Here is an 18,204-nt window from a genome sequence, read left to right as displayed (position 1 = left end):
TATGACAAAAATGGCGCAAACAACAACTTTGATGCCTAACAAAATAAGACATCAAAGAGACCAAACCATGACGCGCCGGCACTATCAAAGACTCAAAACCTTCCCAGAAGGATGTGAGTGAAGTCATCTGATCAACCTGCTGTTTCGGGTTCGCCAAAACCTGAAAAAGAAATAACTGAAGACTTAGCCTTCGCAGTATGACAACAAGCCAAGAAAATCTCAAACCCTCTTAGGTAGGGCTCAAATCTAAGAACAATCATAAAAACAATCTATCGTCATGTCGTGTCAGGGCATAGACACATCATTTGCCAAGGAAACCCCTAACATATACCACGACATGAAAGACCACTCAAGGGCCACAGAAACACAATGTCAATCACATGCAAGGTATGCTTAAACATTTCATTTCAATCATAGCATTCACATGCCCATTAATTACATACATTCGTTCACACACATTTCATTCACACACATTCATTTTCATTCGCTTTAGTGAATTGACAGTTCCTGTGGGTGCAAACACAGGCACGTGCACACCATGGGCGGCCCATAGCCGAGAGACAACCCCCGTGGTGGCCCATAACGGTATGGACATATTCATCCGCTGCAGCGGTAGAGCACTCATCCATGGATGTGTGAATTCCAAGGAGAGATACTCAGCCTTCCCTAAGACACCCAGGTTGGGAAGGCGGGAGCCCACGCTCCAAGCACAACATACAACAGTACCCTGAGGCCTTGCACCGCCTGCACTCCGAACAGGCGAGACCAGTGGCGAAAGCGAGACGTCTCCTAAACACAATGCCACAACCCACTGGCCTCTCATCTCTTATTCTTTCATTATTATCATTATAATTGCACAATCACAGAATGACCGGCTAGCTCATGAGGTTGGTTCACTTCACGAGTGCACCCACACCTCCAATTGCCTCCCCACGAGGTCTACACATAACATTAACAGTCATAGCTAGCCGTCATACAATACGGGTACAACTACCCTTCAATTCCAATCAATTACATTATTGCCCACGGCGATACATATGCAACAATTCACCACATTCACATTCATAAAAATTCACATCTTATCGAACACATCAATCAGATCTTTCAAAACTTGGCCAAATCCCAGAGAGTAGTCTCGATCCGTGATGGTTCGTATCTGTCCTATGCAATTATCATTTTATGATGCTCTCTAATGCACAATCGGGGTCGAGGAGACACTCGACTCGATACCCCATCTCATCTGTTGTAAGCAGTTATCAATTCTAACATGCACATGCAAATACGTAACAGTTTTCAAAACAAGCTTCTAATAGCTTTCCAAAACAGAACTTGTCACATGACAAATCATTCACAATCACACACATCAATCACACATTTCAAAATTTAGCCAAACCATGGAGAGTAGTCTCGATCCGTGATTGGCTCGTATCTGTCCTAGACAATTATCATTCTAGGATGTTTTCTAATGCATAATTGGGGTCGAGGAGACACTCGACTCGATACCCCACCTCATCTGTCCTAAACAGTTATCAATTCTAGCATGCACATGCAAAGGCGTAACATTTTCAAAACAATTACTAATAGCCTTTCAAAACCCTTCATATCATACATCAATTCATGTACATGCATACACACATTCAATCTCAAAACAATCAATCAGTTCACATCACAAATCCTAGAATCCCATGACCTTAGGAACACACATTTACACATTTGCCCAGGCAGGGATTTGCCTGGAATGTCGCCATACCTGTCGCGTGCCCACTAAACACCTCGAACTACGACCAACGTTGCTCAAGGTCTACTTGACGTGCCCGGTGTACCTGCAAACATAACCAAATGGTAAGTTCTTTACTTGTTTCGCTTACAATCGATACAAATATGAAAATACCATCATCAAGGCATGTCTTCGCCTCAAAAACCCTCCAAAAAGGGTCTCTACCGAACCCATGAGGTTGCCGCCAACGATTAGAACTCAAAACTTGTATTCGACTTATCACATGTATGATTCTCACTTGTTTTCCTTAGTTGAGGTGTCTTCCCCACCATAAGATTCTCAACATACAACGTATATGCACATCAATAGAAGCATATTTCTCCAAGCTCACCAAAACGATTCTAACGTTCTCCACAACAATACAATCTCTACCATGCTTCCTAATTGCTTCGAAAATCAATCTATCATGCTTATAAGATCATTATAGATATGGATCATCGTCCATCCACTTGAGTCCTAGACTTTCCCCAAAATAGCGACATCTCTAGCATCCCTTCTAAATCATCAATTCTTAATTCTAGCATGCTCAAACAATAATTATACGTACTCCAACAGAAAATTTACAACAATCTAGGCTCCGTTAGATGTCGCTCACCCCAATCAAAGAGTCCGAACTGTTGCGCTGCTTCCGGCAGCCACCTCAAGCGTTCAACGATCCTCAAATGGCAAAAACCATGCAATGCCGCCACCACTAATGCCTTCTAGTCACTGTTATGAGGGAAGAACATGTCCCCAACTGCAATCCAATCCAACAGCCACATGAGAATCAAAATCGGCGAAAAGGGAGGTTTAAAAGAGGGGTTTGTTGTTAGAAGTGGCCCACAATAGCTGTGTGGGAGGCTGAAGACGAGTGAGAGAGGGGGAACCAAGGGTTCGGGTGAGAGAGAAGGGTCTGGCGCAAGAGAGAAGGAAAGACGCAAGGGACTGTTCGGTTGAGGGAGAGGGCTCGAGCAGAGGGCGTGGGCAAAGAGAGAGTGAGAGAGAATGTAGAGGAAGGCGTGACCAAAGAGACGCGAGAGTGAGTAGGGAGAGAGAACGATGACACATAGGGAAGAGACGAACAGAGAGAGTAAGAGAGACCGCAGAGAGAGAGAGAGAGAGAGATGCGAGTAAGGAGCACGAGAGAAAGAGGGGCATTCAACGAAGAGCAATCGGGCCTACCCTTGATGGGTCTGAATCCTATCGCCTATTGGACTGAGGGAGAGGCGTCAGAAGAGGAAAACGGCGAAAGAGGGAGGAGGAGAAGAAAGAAGAGAGGGGAATCAGTGGCTTACCTACGTGCCACCACCACCGTCGCCCTTCACCTTCTCCGCTGCTGCCATCTCTTCCGCCTCCTTCTTCTCTGTGTTGTGTGCAACCCAGCGGGACGAGGGAGATGAGGTAATGTCGAGGGAGAAGACGCGAGAGAAGGGGCGTCGGGCTCCTCTTCGCGTGGAGCTCGGGTCCGGGTTTGGACCCTGATCCGACCCGACCTGCCCAGAAGTTCGTAACGTTACAAATTGCCTTCGGTATAAAACCCTGAAGGTCATACTTTTATATCAAAGGTTTTATCTTGTTTTAGGGCTTAGGTAAGCTTATAGTACATCATTTAACTTGGGTATTGCGCTTGCCATAGAAAGTAACATACCGAAATGTGACAATGACTACAGGATTTGAACTTTGAAGTTTGAACCCTTTGGTTGTGAGCTCCCTTGTCACTCAATTGTGTTGCGCCTAGTGAGGCACAAAGGAGGCCATGTTTGGATGTAAAATTAGTGTCCTTGTTTAGGTTTGGCATGAACCCAACGTTCTAGGTGAAACTCAATATGTTAACTTTTGGCCATACTTAGGTGCAAATTGATCCATTTATCATGTTCAGCATTTTTGCCAACGTGTTCCTACGATAGTCAATAAAATTGCTGCTCATAACCACAAGATTTTGACAAAAGTATACCAGAACCAACATATTCTTTGGGATTTATGAGGTGCACTTGACTTTTAAAATTTATGTAGTGGATATTGAGCAACCATGAAGAAAGTCATTTGCTTCTAAATGATCAAAGAACAAAACTCATTACAATGAAATTTTATGCTCCAAACTTTTGACTAGACCTTGGAAACAAGTAGTATTTTGGGGAAAAGGTTGTTTGCATCCAAATTGGACATGGACACAAATCGTTATATTGGGCCTAGGTTTTGGCCACAAATGCCTACTTTGTAGGTGCAAATGAGGGGGATTTGGCATAAATCACCTTGATTTACATTTAAATAAAATTTTGCACCAAATAAAGAGTGCCCTTAACAAGATTGATAGAATTTGGGTCCTTCTATGATCTCCACCAACTTAATGGGAAGTTGTTTTGCAAAAGTATAGGAAGCATGCAAAATTTTGACCATTTTATAGGAAGACTTTAGGTCCTTGGTGCTGCCAGTTGCTTTTGTTTTGAAGAATTGATGCGCTGAAGTCTAAACCATAAAATCCCAAAGACTAGAAAAGTTGGATGTCTTAAGCTTATAAAGTTTTCAGGGATTAAAGAGAAAAAAATTGGGAAAAAAAATTGGTGCCCAAAGTACCCAGGAATCTAAACAATGGGTATTGGATGAAAACATGATTCACATTGAATTACTGTTTGGGATCGTGTTAAGATGTTTACATTTTGTTTACAATAATTTTTAACACAAAATTAAGAAGCCTGGTTTTTGTCTCATGCTTTAGTGATCTGGTATTTACCTTTTATTCTCTCTCTCTCTCTCTCTCTCTCTCTCTCTATATATATATATATATATATATATATATATATATATAAGAGAGAGAGAGATACCTTCTGAATAGTTTATCAATTTTAAAAGTTTATGGACTATATATTAAACTTTGGAAGGCTTGATTCTCCATAATTTTCATGTCTCAATAGGGGAGGCGTGCAAGTTTCAGATCAGCCCCTCTGGACACCTGTAGCTACAGCATGCCAACAAAGGTTGTTCCCTTCCCATCCAATTTTATAATGAATCTACAGTATTTTGTTTGGTGTCCTTTAGATTTCCGTGCGTTCATTATTTTCTTGAGAAAGACCCAAACAGGTTGTCATCTGCTACTTCCTACACGTGCATCTCTGCCAAGCGATCCGACGGAGAGCAATAAAATATAAGGCAGCGAGAGGAGATATTCTTGGGAATCAACTTGCCGCAATCCGTCCCCACGGCGCTGGGCCACGGCTCCGAAAGTCCACCGCGGTAGTTGAGTGTCAATTTTCCTGCACCTGTGGATTACGTGGTCGAGAAAAGGTCATTCCCCACATTTGCCTCTAAATATTAGATGGATGGTAGGGGTTGATAGATTGGTGAGGGCTCAATAGTGAGGATCGGGTTAGGGCCGAGCTCGGACTCAGGTTTTAATGGTCGGGCCAGACTTCGACCTGGGTTTCAAGTGTTGGGTCGGCCCAGGCCAGGCCGTCCCGATGCCAAGCTTAATAAAAGCTGAAACGCTTTACTCTTGAGTTGAAAAGAGTAATTGCAAGTTTATCTCGTCTCGACGCAGCTTTGAACCCTCGTTGGAGCCAAGGGACAAGAGAAGGGACATGAGACGAGATTTCGACCTCTCTTCCGTATGGTCATCGAGAAAAAAGAAAATTGAGAAGTGGATGGGGTTGGAGTATGGTGTCTATCGGCCCCCAGCTCTTCTCTGGATGTCTCGCATGCTCCGCTTTCATGTTGTTTGACTTTAAGTGTTTTCGTGCTATTTCTTTTTTTTTCTTGGTTTTTTAGAGTATTTTTGTCTTTTTCAAAAAAAGTAATTTTGTGTTTTTCCAATCATGCCATTATAAAGGGTTTTATTTTTTTAGTTTCCTTTTCCAATTCAGGGGCATTTTGGTCCTTTTTACATATACGTTGACTTCTATCCAAAGGAGCCCCACATTCAGTCCATTCTAATGTGCAGCCACACATCCCCATATGTGGCCCTTAACACCATCTATAAATAAGTAAAAGGTAAGGGGCATCAATGTATAAAAGAAGCAAACATCTAAGTCCAACTGATATGCAAATTAATAGAATTCATGGGGACTGTGTAGGCAACTGCCCACACAAGCCCCATATGTGTCCGTCCATTGTGCCATTGCAGTCCCTCTTTTTTCTCTATTGCTTAATCCAATCTGGTAAGTGAGTGTTATCCTATCACCTGAGCGAGAGCAGAAGCCGTCTTTCTTCCTCTTGCCCCTATAGTTCATCAGTAACTTGATAGTCAGATCTCTCAGTGTTCCAACTTGGTACAATTGAGAAGCAAAAGTGTAGCCAATCTATATTAGTACTTTTGAAAGTTAATTCATATCATATTAGTGCTACAAACTTGGATTCAAATTTGATTTGGAATGGATTTTTTATCGGAATTTGATAACCTTTTCCGAATCCAACCAGATCCAAATTATATATCCATTAACATCCCTAATTACTCGGATATGCAAGAACTGTTCTTTGCAAGGTTACACGCAATTTCTCTAAAATAAAAGTTATGCTACGTTTCATTAGTTTAACTTATTACATCAACGTTCATTAAATACAGGGGCCGCTCTTGGCTCTCCTTTCCATGTTGAACAGGTTGGAGTTCTAAGTTCAAGGATATATATATATATATATATATATATATATATATATATATATATATAACCCCTCTAGATCCGAGCTCCCCAGCATCTGACTTTTCCCAGTCGGTATCCGAAGAAGTTTTACTGCATTTTAATATGGGAAGACAGAAAATTTACATAAGCTGTGAAGAACAAGTTTTTTTCAGGGGACATAACTCAGTTTTAGGAGCAGTTGTAAATCAAACGTGACCGGAATCAGGCCGAGTTACCATGGATCGGCTGATTTAAATCGAACCGATCCCGACCAACCCAAGAGCATTGTCATCTTGTTTAATTTTTATTTGCTAATTCTTAATATTTAAATTTTTGAATTTTTAATAATGTTTTTGGTCAATTTTTCTTTTCAAAAAATGGCTTCTGAAATATTTTTGGCCGATTCACATCGAGTTGACCTTATTTGGTGACTTCACCGAATTGAAAGTACAATATACATAATTATATATGTATTTTTCTATGGTACTTTGAAAGCGATCATTAGCCTCTATAAGATTGTAAATATTTTGAATGAAATTGTTATTTCATAGCAAACTGTCAGAAACCACCGCTTTCGGCATAAGGATGAAATTCTTCTTGTGCATCAAACATGATTAAATTTACTACGTTAAATTATTCTTGTGCATCGAACATGGTTAAATTTACTACGTTAAATTTTTCTTGTGCACCAAACAATGATAAATTTACCACGTTAAATTCTTTCTGTGCATCAAACAGGGCTTCAGATTGAAAGATGAAGAAATTTCATTCTGTAAATTTAAAAAAAAAAAATCACCATGATAAATTTACCACGTTAATTTTTTTCTGTACATCAAACGGGCTCTTAAAGTAGTTTATTTTCCTACATGCATAATTATATTGAGTTAATTTTATAGGTTGCATTAATGTAGTGTTAGAGAAAACCATTAATGTGGCTAATCGATATTCTTTGCATGATCAGGCCAAATGAGCTCTATGGGAATGACATCGGGGTAGAAAGAGGTTTTCGACAAGTGTTTCTAATGTATGTTCAAGTAACCATCTTATTTTTCCATGATATTTGTAACAAACATATGTTTGTATGAATCCATGATAGATTTTATTGTTATCTATGACCAGTTTTTTGAATGTTGTTGATTAGACCAGCATTAAATGACGTAACATCTTTATTTCTTATTTGCACAAACACTTAGCCTAATTGTTTTAGCATTTCTAAACTATTCATTTGTTAAAGAAAAGTCCTGGCTGTTCGATGGCGTGACATCATATTTTAACGATAAAATGCTAACTTGGGTACTGCAGAAAGAAATTTCAAGAGAATTTAACGTCCTTTTTTCATCTGCAAAATGTCAAATTTCTTAAACAAATTCCCCTAGCTATCATTGATCATGATTTCAGACTTAGGTGGTCATACAGTATGCATTTTAATTCGAGTGTCGAGCATTGTTAAATATCAAATTATTTCAAAACCATGAATTTTTTATGAGGAGGGTTTGAAATATTATTTTTAATTTTAAATTATTATATATAATATATATTTAAAATTTTGAAGAGGGTAGTTTTAACCTGAACTTGGGATTTAAAACTGTATTAAAATTTGGGTAGTATCTTTTTTAACTTGAATGTGATGCATGCTACTCACCGAGTGAGTGAGCAGTGAGCAAGAACCTGTCGAGCCGAGCCAAGGTCTCGTCGGCCGGGCCGGCCGGGGCCGACGGCCACCGGTGCCACGAGAAGTAAATTTAAGAAAAAGTAGTCTGCCACGAATCACGCCGACCAGCTATGGCCACGCCTGCTCTCCCGGCGCATTAACAAGATCGGCTACAACGTTAAGTCAAAATTTAAATGACTTTTAATTTGTTAAAGAATCAAGGAGTCACTCAGTTCAAGAGGGGAGAGGACTTTCTTCATATTCAGACAAAATCTTGCCTGCCTCTCTACGCCTCTTGGAAATTGTTGTCATCACTCAGCCCCCACCTCCATCTCTCTCTCTCCGTCTGTCAAAGTGAAACAGAGTCCATCGTCTGTCTGTGAGGTCATGGCGGAGCCGCCGGAAAAGCTCCTCACCGGAGTAGACGGCCAGAAAGCGGCAGAGAAGATCATCTTAAGGTGGGACTCATCATCCTCAGATGAAGCCAGGGATCGGATGCTCTTCGAAGGTGACCGGCAGGAAGCTGACCGCTACCTCTCAGCTGTTGATCTCATCTGCAACTCCATGCAGAACGCGTCCATGTCCGATAGCCGGGATCCCGTCCGGCTAGCGATGGCAAGGCTGGAGGATGAGTTCAGGAACATACTCATCGGTCACAGCTCCCCACCGGAGCCGGATATTTTATATGTTTCTTCCTACTCGTTTTCTGAAGATGATGATCAGGACGGAGAATCGGAAGAGCAGGAAGAAGCGACGCCGACACCGCGAGCGGCGGAAACTCCGAAATCAGTCAAAGGAAGTGGACTGACGAAGATGGGATCGTCGGATAGCATGCGGGAGATGGACCTGATCCCGGCGGAAGCAATCGAAGACCTCCGAAAAATCGCGGCCAGGATGGTAGCGGCCGGCTACACGCGCGAGTGCATCCAGGCATACAGCAGCATCCGCAAGCCCATCCTTGACTCGACGTTCGGCCGCCTCGGCATCGAGAGGCTCAGCATCGGTGACGTCCAGCGCCTCGACTGGCCGACCGTGGAGTCGCTCATCAATCGCTGGATCCGCGCCTCCCGCGTCTGCATCCGCGTCCTTTTCGCCTCCGAGCGGCGCCTCTGCGACCAAATCTTCCCGCCGGACGGCGGTGCCGGCGATGCTTGCTTCGCCGAGGCAGCCCGGAGTGCGGCCGGCCGCCTCTTCGGCTTCGCCGACGCGATCAGCATCAGCCGCCGGTCGCCCGAGAAGCTCTTCAAGATCCTCGACCTCCACGATGCGGTGTCCGATCTCCTCCCGGACGTCGAGAACGTGTTCCATTCCAAGCCGACGGAATCCATACGAGTCCAAGCGGCGGAGATCCAGACCAGGCTCGGCGAAGCCGCGCGCGGGATGCTGACCGAGTTCGAAAACGCGATCCAGCGGGAAACTTCGAAGGTTCCAGTGCCCGGCGGCACGATCCACCCGCTGACGCGGTACGTGATGAACTACATCAGCTTGATCTGCGACTACACACAGACGCTGACGAAGCTGATAAACCAGCGGCCGAAGATCGACCCCAACTCCGACGCGGATCCTCTCAACCGCCAATTCCAGTTAAACGCGGATGGGCCGGCCGGCGGGGAGGGGGAGGAGGCCTCTCCCCTGTCCTCTCACCTCTTGTTCATAGCAACCATTCTCCAGGCCAACCTCGAGAACAAGTCAAAACTGTACAAGGACCCGGCATTAGCCCACCTCTTCCTGATGAATAACCTACACTACATTGTACAGAAGGCCAAGAGCTCTCCGGAGCTGCGGCAGATGATAGGGGACGCCTGGCTCCGGCGGCACACCGGCAGGGTCAGGCAGCACGCGACCGGGTACCAGCGGGCGACCTGGCTCACCATTCTGGGGTGGCTCAGGGACGAGGGGATCCACACAGGCGGCGGATTCTCGAGTGGGGTGTCCAAGTCGGCGCTCAAGGAGAGGTTCAAAGGATTCAACGCGGCCTTCGAGGATGCCCACCGGACGCAGGCTGCTTGGCAGGTGCCGGACGCGCAGCTTCGGGAGGAGTTGAGGATCAGCGTCGCCGAAAAGCTGCTGCCGGCGTACAGGGCCTTCTTGGGGAGGTTCAGGCACCACTTGGAAGGTGGGAGGCACTCGGATGGCTACATCAAGTACTCTGTGGACGACCTGGAAATCGCTCTCGGCGACTTCTTTGAAGGGTCCCCTGGCTCCGGGCACCACTCCAGAAGGAAATCTCAAGGGTAAGAGGATTCAGATCAATCTTCAAACAGTTGGGTGCCCATTTCATGTTAGGTCATTGTGGAGGTCTCGTTTCTAAAGGTGTGTCTCTTGGCATTTAATTTTTCTGGCTGATTGGGGGAGTTGGCCATGATGGTGGCATTTTCTGGTTCAGTTCATAGCAGGAAGCAGGAAATCAGAAAAATTGATGTTTGGGGGTTCATTATGAGGAGAACACAATGAAGTTGAATTGGTTTTCTTGGCTGTAGGAAGTTGGTAACGTCATTGAAGATGAGATTCTGGCAAAGATAAGTAGGAAAAAGAAGAACTGGATGTGACTTGTAGTTTGTAGTATCGTTGAAGTTACTTCTTTGTTTTGTTTTCCTTTTTGTAGTTTGTGGGGAGCTGCTGGAGATTAAATGTGGGTCAGGTTTAGATGAAGGATAGAGCCCATTTGGTTGGTCAAATAGAGGAAGCTCAGTGATTTGGGTCTAGGAAAAAGTTCAGTATGATCTTAGCTTTCAGATAATTCTAGGATAGAAAAGGTGCATTTTAGGTTGTCGTGTACTCTTGTTGGTGATTAAGATGCAGAAAGATAGGAACTTGTTTCATATCTGAAAGTGCAATCTGGGTCAGTTTCAAGATAAGGGGTCAGTGATTGATTGGTTGATGTTGGGCTGTGGGTCAGATACCGGAAAAGGCTGAAAGTGGGATGTGGTTCGCTCATAATCTTTTGGGTTGTAGGATTTCTATACATAATCTCTCACTATATAATATTTTTTTTTGCTTGTTTTAGGAGACAATGGTTGGGGGATTGATTGTTTGATTCTTTCAGTTTGTTCAGAAATAATAAAAGAACCTGTGATTTTTCTTGAGCTGTCCTTTTCATCACACCAATAATTTCAACCAGTCGCGTCTTTGTGGTTGAGAGACGAATTATGAGTGATTCTCTAAGTTTCTGTCTCTGCGGTCCTTATTGCCTTCCAGCGAAAGAGTGGCGCCGTCCGTCGGAGTCCTCCTAGCTGTCGGAAAGTTCATCCATCCACCTACCGTTGCATGAGTTCCTCACTCTCTTCTTTTATTTTTATTTTCAAAATTTGTGCCTCTCGACCAAAAATTTCTGACTCCACCAACTGCAAATGGTAATCACCATTACCTGTTTCTGCCTAACTCGCCTACGAGTTAAAACTGTTTGATACTTTGATTACCTCATCCCCGATCGATCTAATAATCCAAGTCCAGATCGGTGGTCCATATTTGGTAGGCCTTTCATTAATCTAAAGCAAGAAATGGATAGACATAAATTCATTTCAGGTGAGATCTTAGATCACTTGTTTGACTAAGCTCGGTGTATAGAAGTGAGTTGGGTCATTACAACTTTCCCTTCTAAGACACTCACATGCAGAGATTTGGGCTACGATAGCTCGGGCTACGATAGCTCGGACAAACCACCTAGCTATCCCATGAAGATGGGTTCGTCAGCTTGTCTGAACGAGATCAAGCTGGACACAGTGCAGTCGAGATGAGAAGGGCCAATCAAGATGCTGCTGCAGATTGGGCGGTACAACGAGTCAAGCCAACTCGAACTTCACTCTCGCTTATAAGCGAGTCAAATTTGAGTTACATGAAGTCGATTCTATCAAACTCGTGTAAGCTCACTTAATCTATTTTTTTGTTTTTTCTGTAAACTCCAACCTTAAAACCAAGGGAAGAGATCAAGTCAAGTGAGAAGATTGGAGCTTAAACAAGTCGAGCACAACCCAGGACTTGGCTTGTGGAGGTTGAGCTGACCATGTACAGCTCAACACGAGCTGACTGAGCTCGAGCTCAACCCAGGACTCGGCTTGTGGAGGTTGAGCTAACCATGTACAGTTCGACACGAGCTGACTGAGCTCGAGCTCAACTCGGCTCGTGTACAGCCCTAACTGTAGATATCCCATGGTTGGGGAAGGCTAGCTAGGTGTCAGCGGGCTCGGTGCACTTGGATAACGACAGTGAATACTGTAGGTGAGCTTCACATTGGAGTTGGCCATGGAGATCTCAGAGTGCAAGCAGGGCGGGCTTGAGTTAAGAGGCACCGTCTTGGTGCGAAAGTGCCAAGCTTAGGGCGGTTGGGTGATGGGTGAGAGCAAGATTACTATATTGATGTAGTTGCCAGCAATCTACCAAGAAAGTGATGGGAAATTATGAGGCGACGAAAACGATTGTGACAAATGACCAAGAATTGGAAATGGCTGTCGTTGAAGGTTGGAAGATATGAAAGCATGTGGCGGTGTCTGGTGGTTGGCTTCACTGGTTCACGTTGAGTCTTCCCAGAGGTGGTCAGGATAAGTTTCGTACATGAGCCAAGTTGAAGTCGAGCTAAGCAAATATCGAAACATACTAGCTTATGTAAAAAGCTAATAAGACAATATCAAAACATAAGATAAGCAACCGATAAAAATTGGGAAATGGGCACAACCAGTTTGGCATTAAAAAAAAAGTAAAAAAAAAAAAAAAAACTAAAATGACAAAAGGAGGAAAAAGCAAAAAACAAGACAAAAACCTGGTTTTTTGCTTTTTTCGTTTTATCAATTTTTTCAAAAAATGGCATTTCTTGCCGTTTTATCAGCTGACTAATTTTTCTCAGCTTTTAATGCTTTTTTAATGAAAAAAACCGTGTTTTCTATGACTATGTTCAAACAAATAATATGTAACTTGTTTTCAGCTCATTAGGCATATCATCATATCATAGTAAATGCTTTTAATGGTTTTATAGTTTATGGATCTAAGATCCAAATCTGTTAGATCCACATCTTACGTGAGCGTATTCGTATTTAATCGAACCTAGTTTGTGAACCCGGCTTCTTTACAAACTTAAGTTTTAACTTAATCTCAGGCTCGATTCTTTTAACAAAAGATTCAAGCTCGAGTCCAGCTTAACTGAACGAGTTCGAATCGAATCCGAGTTAGCTCGACTCATCGAGCATTCATTCTTAGTGAGGATATCTCTAGCACTAGAAGGAATGCCTGGTGTTTGAGATCCCCATGTACAGCGCCCTGAATAGAGAGGCAGACAAAGGCAGGTGTTAGATGCAGCAAGTACCTAGCAGATCAACATGGTCAATCAAATCCAAGAAGGCCATTTGTTGCCATAATTCTCACCAAGATTTTGTTAATCTATCAACAATTAGAAAAAGGGTTCAAGAAAGGTCAGATGGTTGCCCAGGACTGGAGATGAATGGTGGTGATGTGGAACAATTTGGTGGAGCGGTGTTGATCTTGGAATTGGTGATTGGGCAACATAGGTGATGGAAGTGGCTGTGTGCACTATGCTTGGTAACAGTAATGGGTTCAAGGATCTGTTGGTGAAACATAAGATGGAAGCTGAGTGGGGAACAATTTTTGAGGAGCTATTTGGCGACAGTAACAGTATGTTATTGTTCCATGTATCTGCCCCAAATGTATAGTGTAACCTTCAAAAGAAAAATTTACATTTCTAAAGGTTAGGTATCAGGAAAGCAAATTTTTGGTTAATACATTTTTAATGAAAAATTAATGAATAAGCAGCCAGATCACTTTATCAGGGCGCTGAAAAAGTAACTGATGTTTACCAACATTGAAATGAAATGAACTTGATCAGCTTTATACTCGAACCAGAAGTTCCCATGGTCATGTACATTACTCTTGAGCATGCCCTTGACTGGTGCAATGCAGTTGAGAGGCAGAATCATGCAAAACCTCCAATATTTTTTTATGCAGTTCAGGTGCAATGTCATGTAAATCTTCCAATATTTTCTTGCTGAACAGGTTAGCATGTCCTGTTTGAGAAAGAACTTCCACACGTTCAAGAAAAATAAGCTCCCTGCCGATCAAGACTTCTGATGGATGGAGACTCAACTCATAAAGGCGAGCATTTCTGGAAGTTTCCATCATATAGCTCCGTCTACAGAGGCCGGTAACCTAACATAGAAGATGTAGAGTAGTCCCTTGATCGAGATACAGTCCGTAGAAAAACAATACTCGTGATGATCTTTCACCCTTCGTCAAAATATACTATCACAGATTTGGATGTACATTATGGGGCTGTTTGGCAATGAGAACAGTATCTTATTGTTCCATGAACCTTCTCCAATGATTGAGGTAGATCCGTAAAACTTTATAACATTGTGTTTCATAAATTTGCCACAAAAATTGAGGAAGATTCATGGTTACTGTAGCCAAACAGCCCTTACAGGATAAGGGTGACTGCAGTCCAATTTGAATAGCTCAACACTTGGATCAGATTGACCTGTTGACCCTCAATTTGAACTGAAACAAAATTCCAATCCGCATGAAGCCGCTCAATTTCTAAAATAGGATATCGTTATATACATAATGTTGTTCACCAGAAGTCCCCGCAGGAGCAAGTACCATCTTTAAAATGATGCAAGCTACTGGTGTCCTTCAGAAGTATCTCCTGCCCATAAAATCTAGAGATCAACTTGACATAATTATGACAATCTAGACATACCCTGAGGTTTTTTACCACCCGAATAGGTTGAGAGCTGTCATTGTTTATAAGAGAAAAAGCAATCGCTAGTTTCTCGCTATGAACGCCAACAGCATCCTCTCCCTCTTCCTCGTAAATATGAAGGCCTCTAAATCCAGAATCATGTCTAGTCATCTTGTTATCTTGAGCAAAATTGTCTACTTTTGCATCCATGGACTTGAAGCATGGTGTAGGCCGGTCCCCTGTAAAAAACTGGTATACCAGGTTGTTAACTTCAATACAACTGTAACCAAGAGTTTCCATCATTCTGTTAGTGCTCACAGGCTTCCGCAACTTTGAAGCTTCTTCAGATCTCCCTTCTAAAACATAAAGCTGCTCTAGAATTTTCAAATTTGTCAAATTTCCAGGTTCTAATTCGTTCAGCTTCTCCATTGCGTAGACTGCCAGTGTAATGTTGCCATGGATCCTGCAGGCAGTGAATAATGTGTTCCAAACAGCGGAATTGGGTGCTATATCCATGTTTTCTATGAACTCCATTGCTTCTCTCACTCTGCCAGATCGACCAAATAGAAAAACCATGGGAGAAAAGTGTTCTTGGCCTGGCATAGATGGGGAATCCTCATATATGCTGGAGAACAGTTCCACCCCTGCTGTAATCACTCCCAGGAGTCCATAGGTAAGGATCATGCTTGTGTAGGTAATATTGTCTGGGGTAACACCAACAGACATCATGCGATCAAACAGAGCCTTGGCTGATTTTGCTTGTCCATGAAGAACATGGCCAGCAATCATCGAATTCCAAGATATAATATCCCTAAACAACATTCTGTCAAATATAACTCTGGCACATGATATGTTCCCAGACTTGGAATAGGTATCAATAAGTGAGTTTGCAATCGTAGCCTCTGAATCTAGACCAACATGAAATAGGTATGCATGAAGTTCCCGTACCTTTTTTGCTCCTAGCAGATTAGCATAAGCAGGCAACATGCTCAACATGGTGACCTGATTAGGTCTAACAGAAAGCGACAGCATTTGTCTGAATATTTGTAGTGCCTTGTCACTGTGCCCATTTTGCACTGATCCGGCTATAATGGCATTCCAGGAAGAAGTATTCCTGTTCACACCGTCTCTTGTTTCCATTTCCTGGAAGAGTTCAAGAGCCTGTTCCTCATCACCACTCTTCATGTATCCAGAAATCATTATATTCCAAGTCACAGTATTTCTGCGGATACCTGAACTCTCAATCTGACAGAATAGGTCATGAGCCTTGCCACAGAATCCAGCTTGTGCATATCCTGCAATCATGGAATTCCATGTGAAAATGTCTCTTTCCGGAACTGTATCAAACACTACCCTGGCACTTTCTAATTTCCCACATTTAGCGTATGTGTCAATTAGCGCATTTGCCACAAGGAGATTGGTGGCCCATCCGAGTTTCACTCCAACAGAGTGTATCTCCATACCCTTTCTGAGGTTTTTCCTGTCAGCACAAACTGAAAGTGCACTTGTTACGGTCAATCCATTGGGTTTAATTCCTGCCAACAGCATTTCAACAAAGAGACTCAAAGCTTCATTTTCTCTATTGTTCTGAGAATACCCAGATATCATTGCTGTCCATGTATAAACATCAGGATTGCAGCCATGGCTCTTCATCCTCTGCATCAGCTCCATTGCGAAATCACAATTGCCAACCTGATTATATCCTGCGATCAGTATGTTCCAAGTCATTGGTATCGGCTCTATTCCTTCAACTTGCATCTGATAAAACAACTTCAGTGCTTCTTCATTTTGATTAAAGGCACAATAACCTGATATCATCGTATTCCAAGAAACACAGTCCCTCAGAGGCATCTGATCAAACAGTCGACGTGCAGTATTGAGTTCTCCAGACTTCCAATACATAGCCATTAAAGAATTGTATACATGAAGCAGACCATCAAAACCCATTCGAATTGCCATGGAATGAATGGTCCTTCCCATCCTCAGCAAACCCAAGTTTCCACAAGCCTGCAGAACTTTTGGCAACAGAAACGCATCAGTGGTGATTCCTTCTTGGATCATCCGAACAAATAGTTCGGTGACTGGCGCCCATAGCCCTTCTCTTGCATATCCGCCGATAATTGCAGACCAGGTGAAGATATTTCGCTGAGACATTTCATCAAATACTCTTCTAGCTTCCTTTAAACCATCGCATCTCGCATACATGCTCACTAATTTCGTTCGAATATATGGATCAGGCTCATAACCAACAACAGAATTAATATGGGCATGAATTTTTCTTCCTTCAGACATAGAGTTCACATCGATACACGCCTGTAACATGGAAATGTAGGTGCTCCTTTTGATTTTCCTACCTCTCAACTCAGAGTCGAGTAGCACTACGGCTTCTTTCAGCTTTCCCTGGTTGGACAATTGGACCAGTTGGTGTTCTGTGAAGCTGCAGCGCTCTTCTGACTTCGAGGGTGGAACCTTTTTGGTGAAGGAAAAATTGGGGTTTGGGATCTTGAAAGTGAGCGGCTGAGTTCGTTCTAGTCCGGGGAGAGTTGGAGTTTGGGATCTCAGATTCAACATTGCAACCGAACTCTCCATTTTCCTCCTCCTCCTCCACCGTCACCTCTCTCTTTCTCTCTCTCTCTCTCTCTCTCAATCTTCTGGTCTGGGACTGCCCAACTCCATCGTAGCAGATAGCTGCCATTATCTTTTATCCGCATTGTAAGAAGACAAAGTACGACACCCTATCGACATCATTCTGGATAGATTCTAAGAACGACTCGTCTCAACTTCCCCCGAGGGTACCCACGTTCAAACTCTCTTGGTCTCCTCTCTGTATGAGGAGCCGGAAGTTAATACTAACCGCGATGTTCTGGCGGACGAGGTTTGGTGTTCTACCCACCTATCCAGCAACCTTTCTTAACATTGTTCATGTTCTTTTGTAGTTGATTAGTAAGATAATTCAAGGCGTCTATATAGCTATTTTGGTTTTAGTTTAATTTTACAATAAAAATTTCTTAGATTTTTTGAATTTTTAAGAGAACTTCAGGCAATTTGCTACAAACCAATTTTGAAACTGTTTTTTGAGTCTTGGTTTTGAATCTATTTTTTTTTCTTTTTCCTTTTGTGCTATTTGGTTTCTTAGTAGGTTGGTATAGCAGTTAGAAGGTTATATTAATAGATTTACTTTTTTTTAATTAGCAATTTTAGTTTGAATAGTGGTACAAGTAGCTAATTTTAGTTGGCAATTTTTTGTTTTGCATACAAAAACTAAATGTCTTGAGATTTGTATGTAAGAATTTGATTTTGTTTGTTTATTTTCATGCGATAATGTTAATTTTAATGCTTTTGTTGCGTTCCCTTATGTTAAATTGTTGGATAGATTATAATTAAAATAATTTATTAGTAGGTTAAAATATAGTAATGAACTTTACTTGTTTTTTTTTCTAGTTTCTGCTAGAAAGAATATCCTTTATTTTTAGCAAACATATAAACTTGTCTTTAATTAGCA

At 42.5% G+C, this 18,204-nt stretch overlaps 2 protein-coding genes across 2 annotated transcripts; one reads left to right on the top strand and one right to left on the bottom strand.

Moving 5' to 3' along the window:
* The first annotated feature begins 8,249 nt into the window (after window positions 1-8,249).
* LOC116257932 (exocyst complex component EXO70A1-like) lies at window positions 8,250-11,103 on the top strand. The gene has a single exon (XM_031634954.2). The coding sequence runs from the start codon at window positions 8,405-8,407 to the stop codon at window positions 10,253-10,255; it is 1,851 nt and encodes a 616-aa protein (XP_031490814.1). The 5' UTR covers window positions 8,250-8,404; the 3' UTR covers window positions 10,256-11,103.
* Window positions 11,104-13,748: 2,645 nt separating this feature from the next.
* LOC116258137 (pentatricopeptide repeat-containing protein At1g19720) lies at window positions 13,749-17,583 on the bottom strand. Its single transcript, XM_031635270.2, has one exon. It carries the CDS (start codon window positions 17,289-17,291, stop codon window positions 14,592-14,594), a length of 2,700 nt encoding a protein of 899 aa, XP_031491130.1. The 5' UTR covers window positions 17,292-17,583; the 3' UTR covers window positions 13,749-14,591.
* Window positions 17,584-18,204: the final 621 nt, after the last annotated feature.

The sequence above is a fragment of the Nymphaea colorata genome, chromosome 7, assembly GCF_008831285.2.
Source record: "Nymphaea colorata isolate Beijing-Zhang1983 chromosome 7, ASM883128v2, whole genome shotgun sequence".
Taxonomy (NCBI): domain Eukaryota; kingdom Viridiplantae; phylum Streptophyta; class Magnoliopsida; order Nymphaeales; family Nymphaeaceae; genus Nymphaea; species Nymphaea colorata.
This window is presented reverse-complemented; position numbering and strand designations above follow the sequence as displayed.

Bases quoted from the DNA above. Each gene is read 5' to 3' on its own strand.
- LOC116257932 (XM_031634954.2), top strand. From the start codon at position 8,405: ATGGCGGAGCCGCCGGAAAAGCTCCTCACCGGAGTAGACGGCCAGAAA.
- LOC116258137 (XM_031635270.2), bottom strand. From the start codon at position 17,291: ATGGAGAGTTCGGTTGCAATGTTGAATCTGAGATCCCAAACTCCAACT.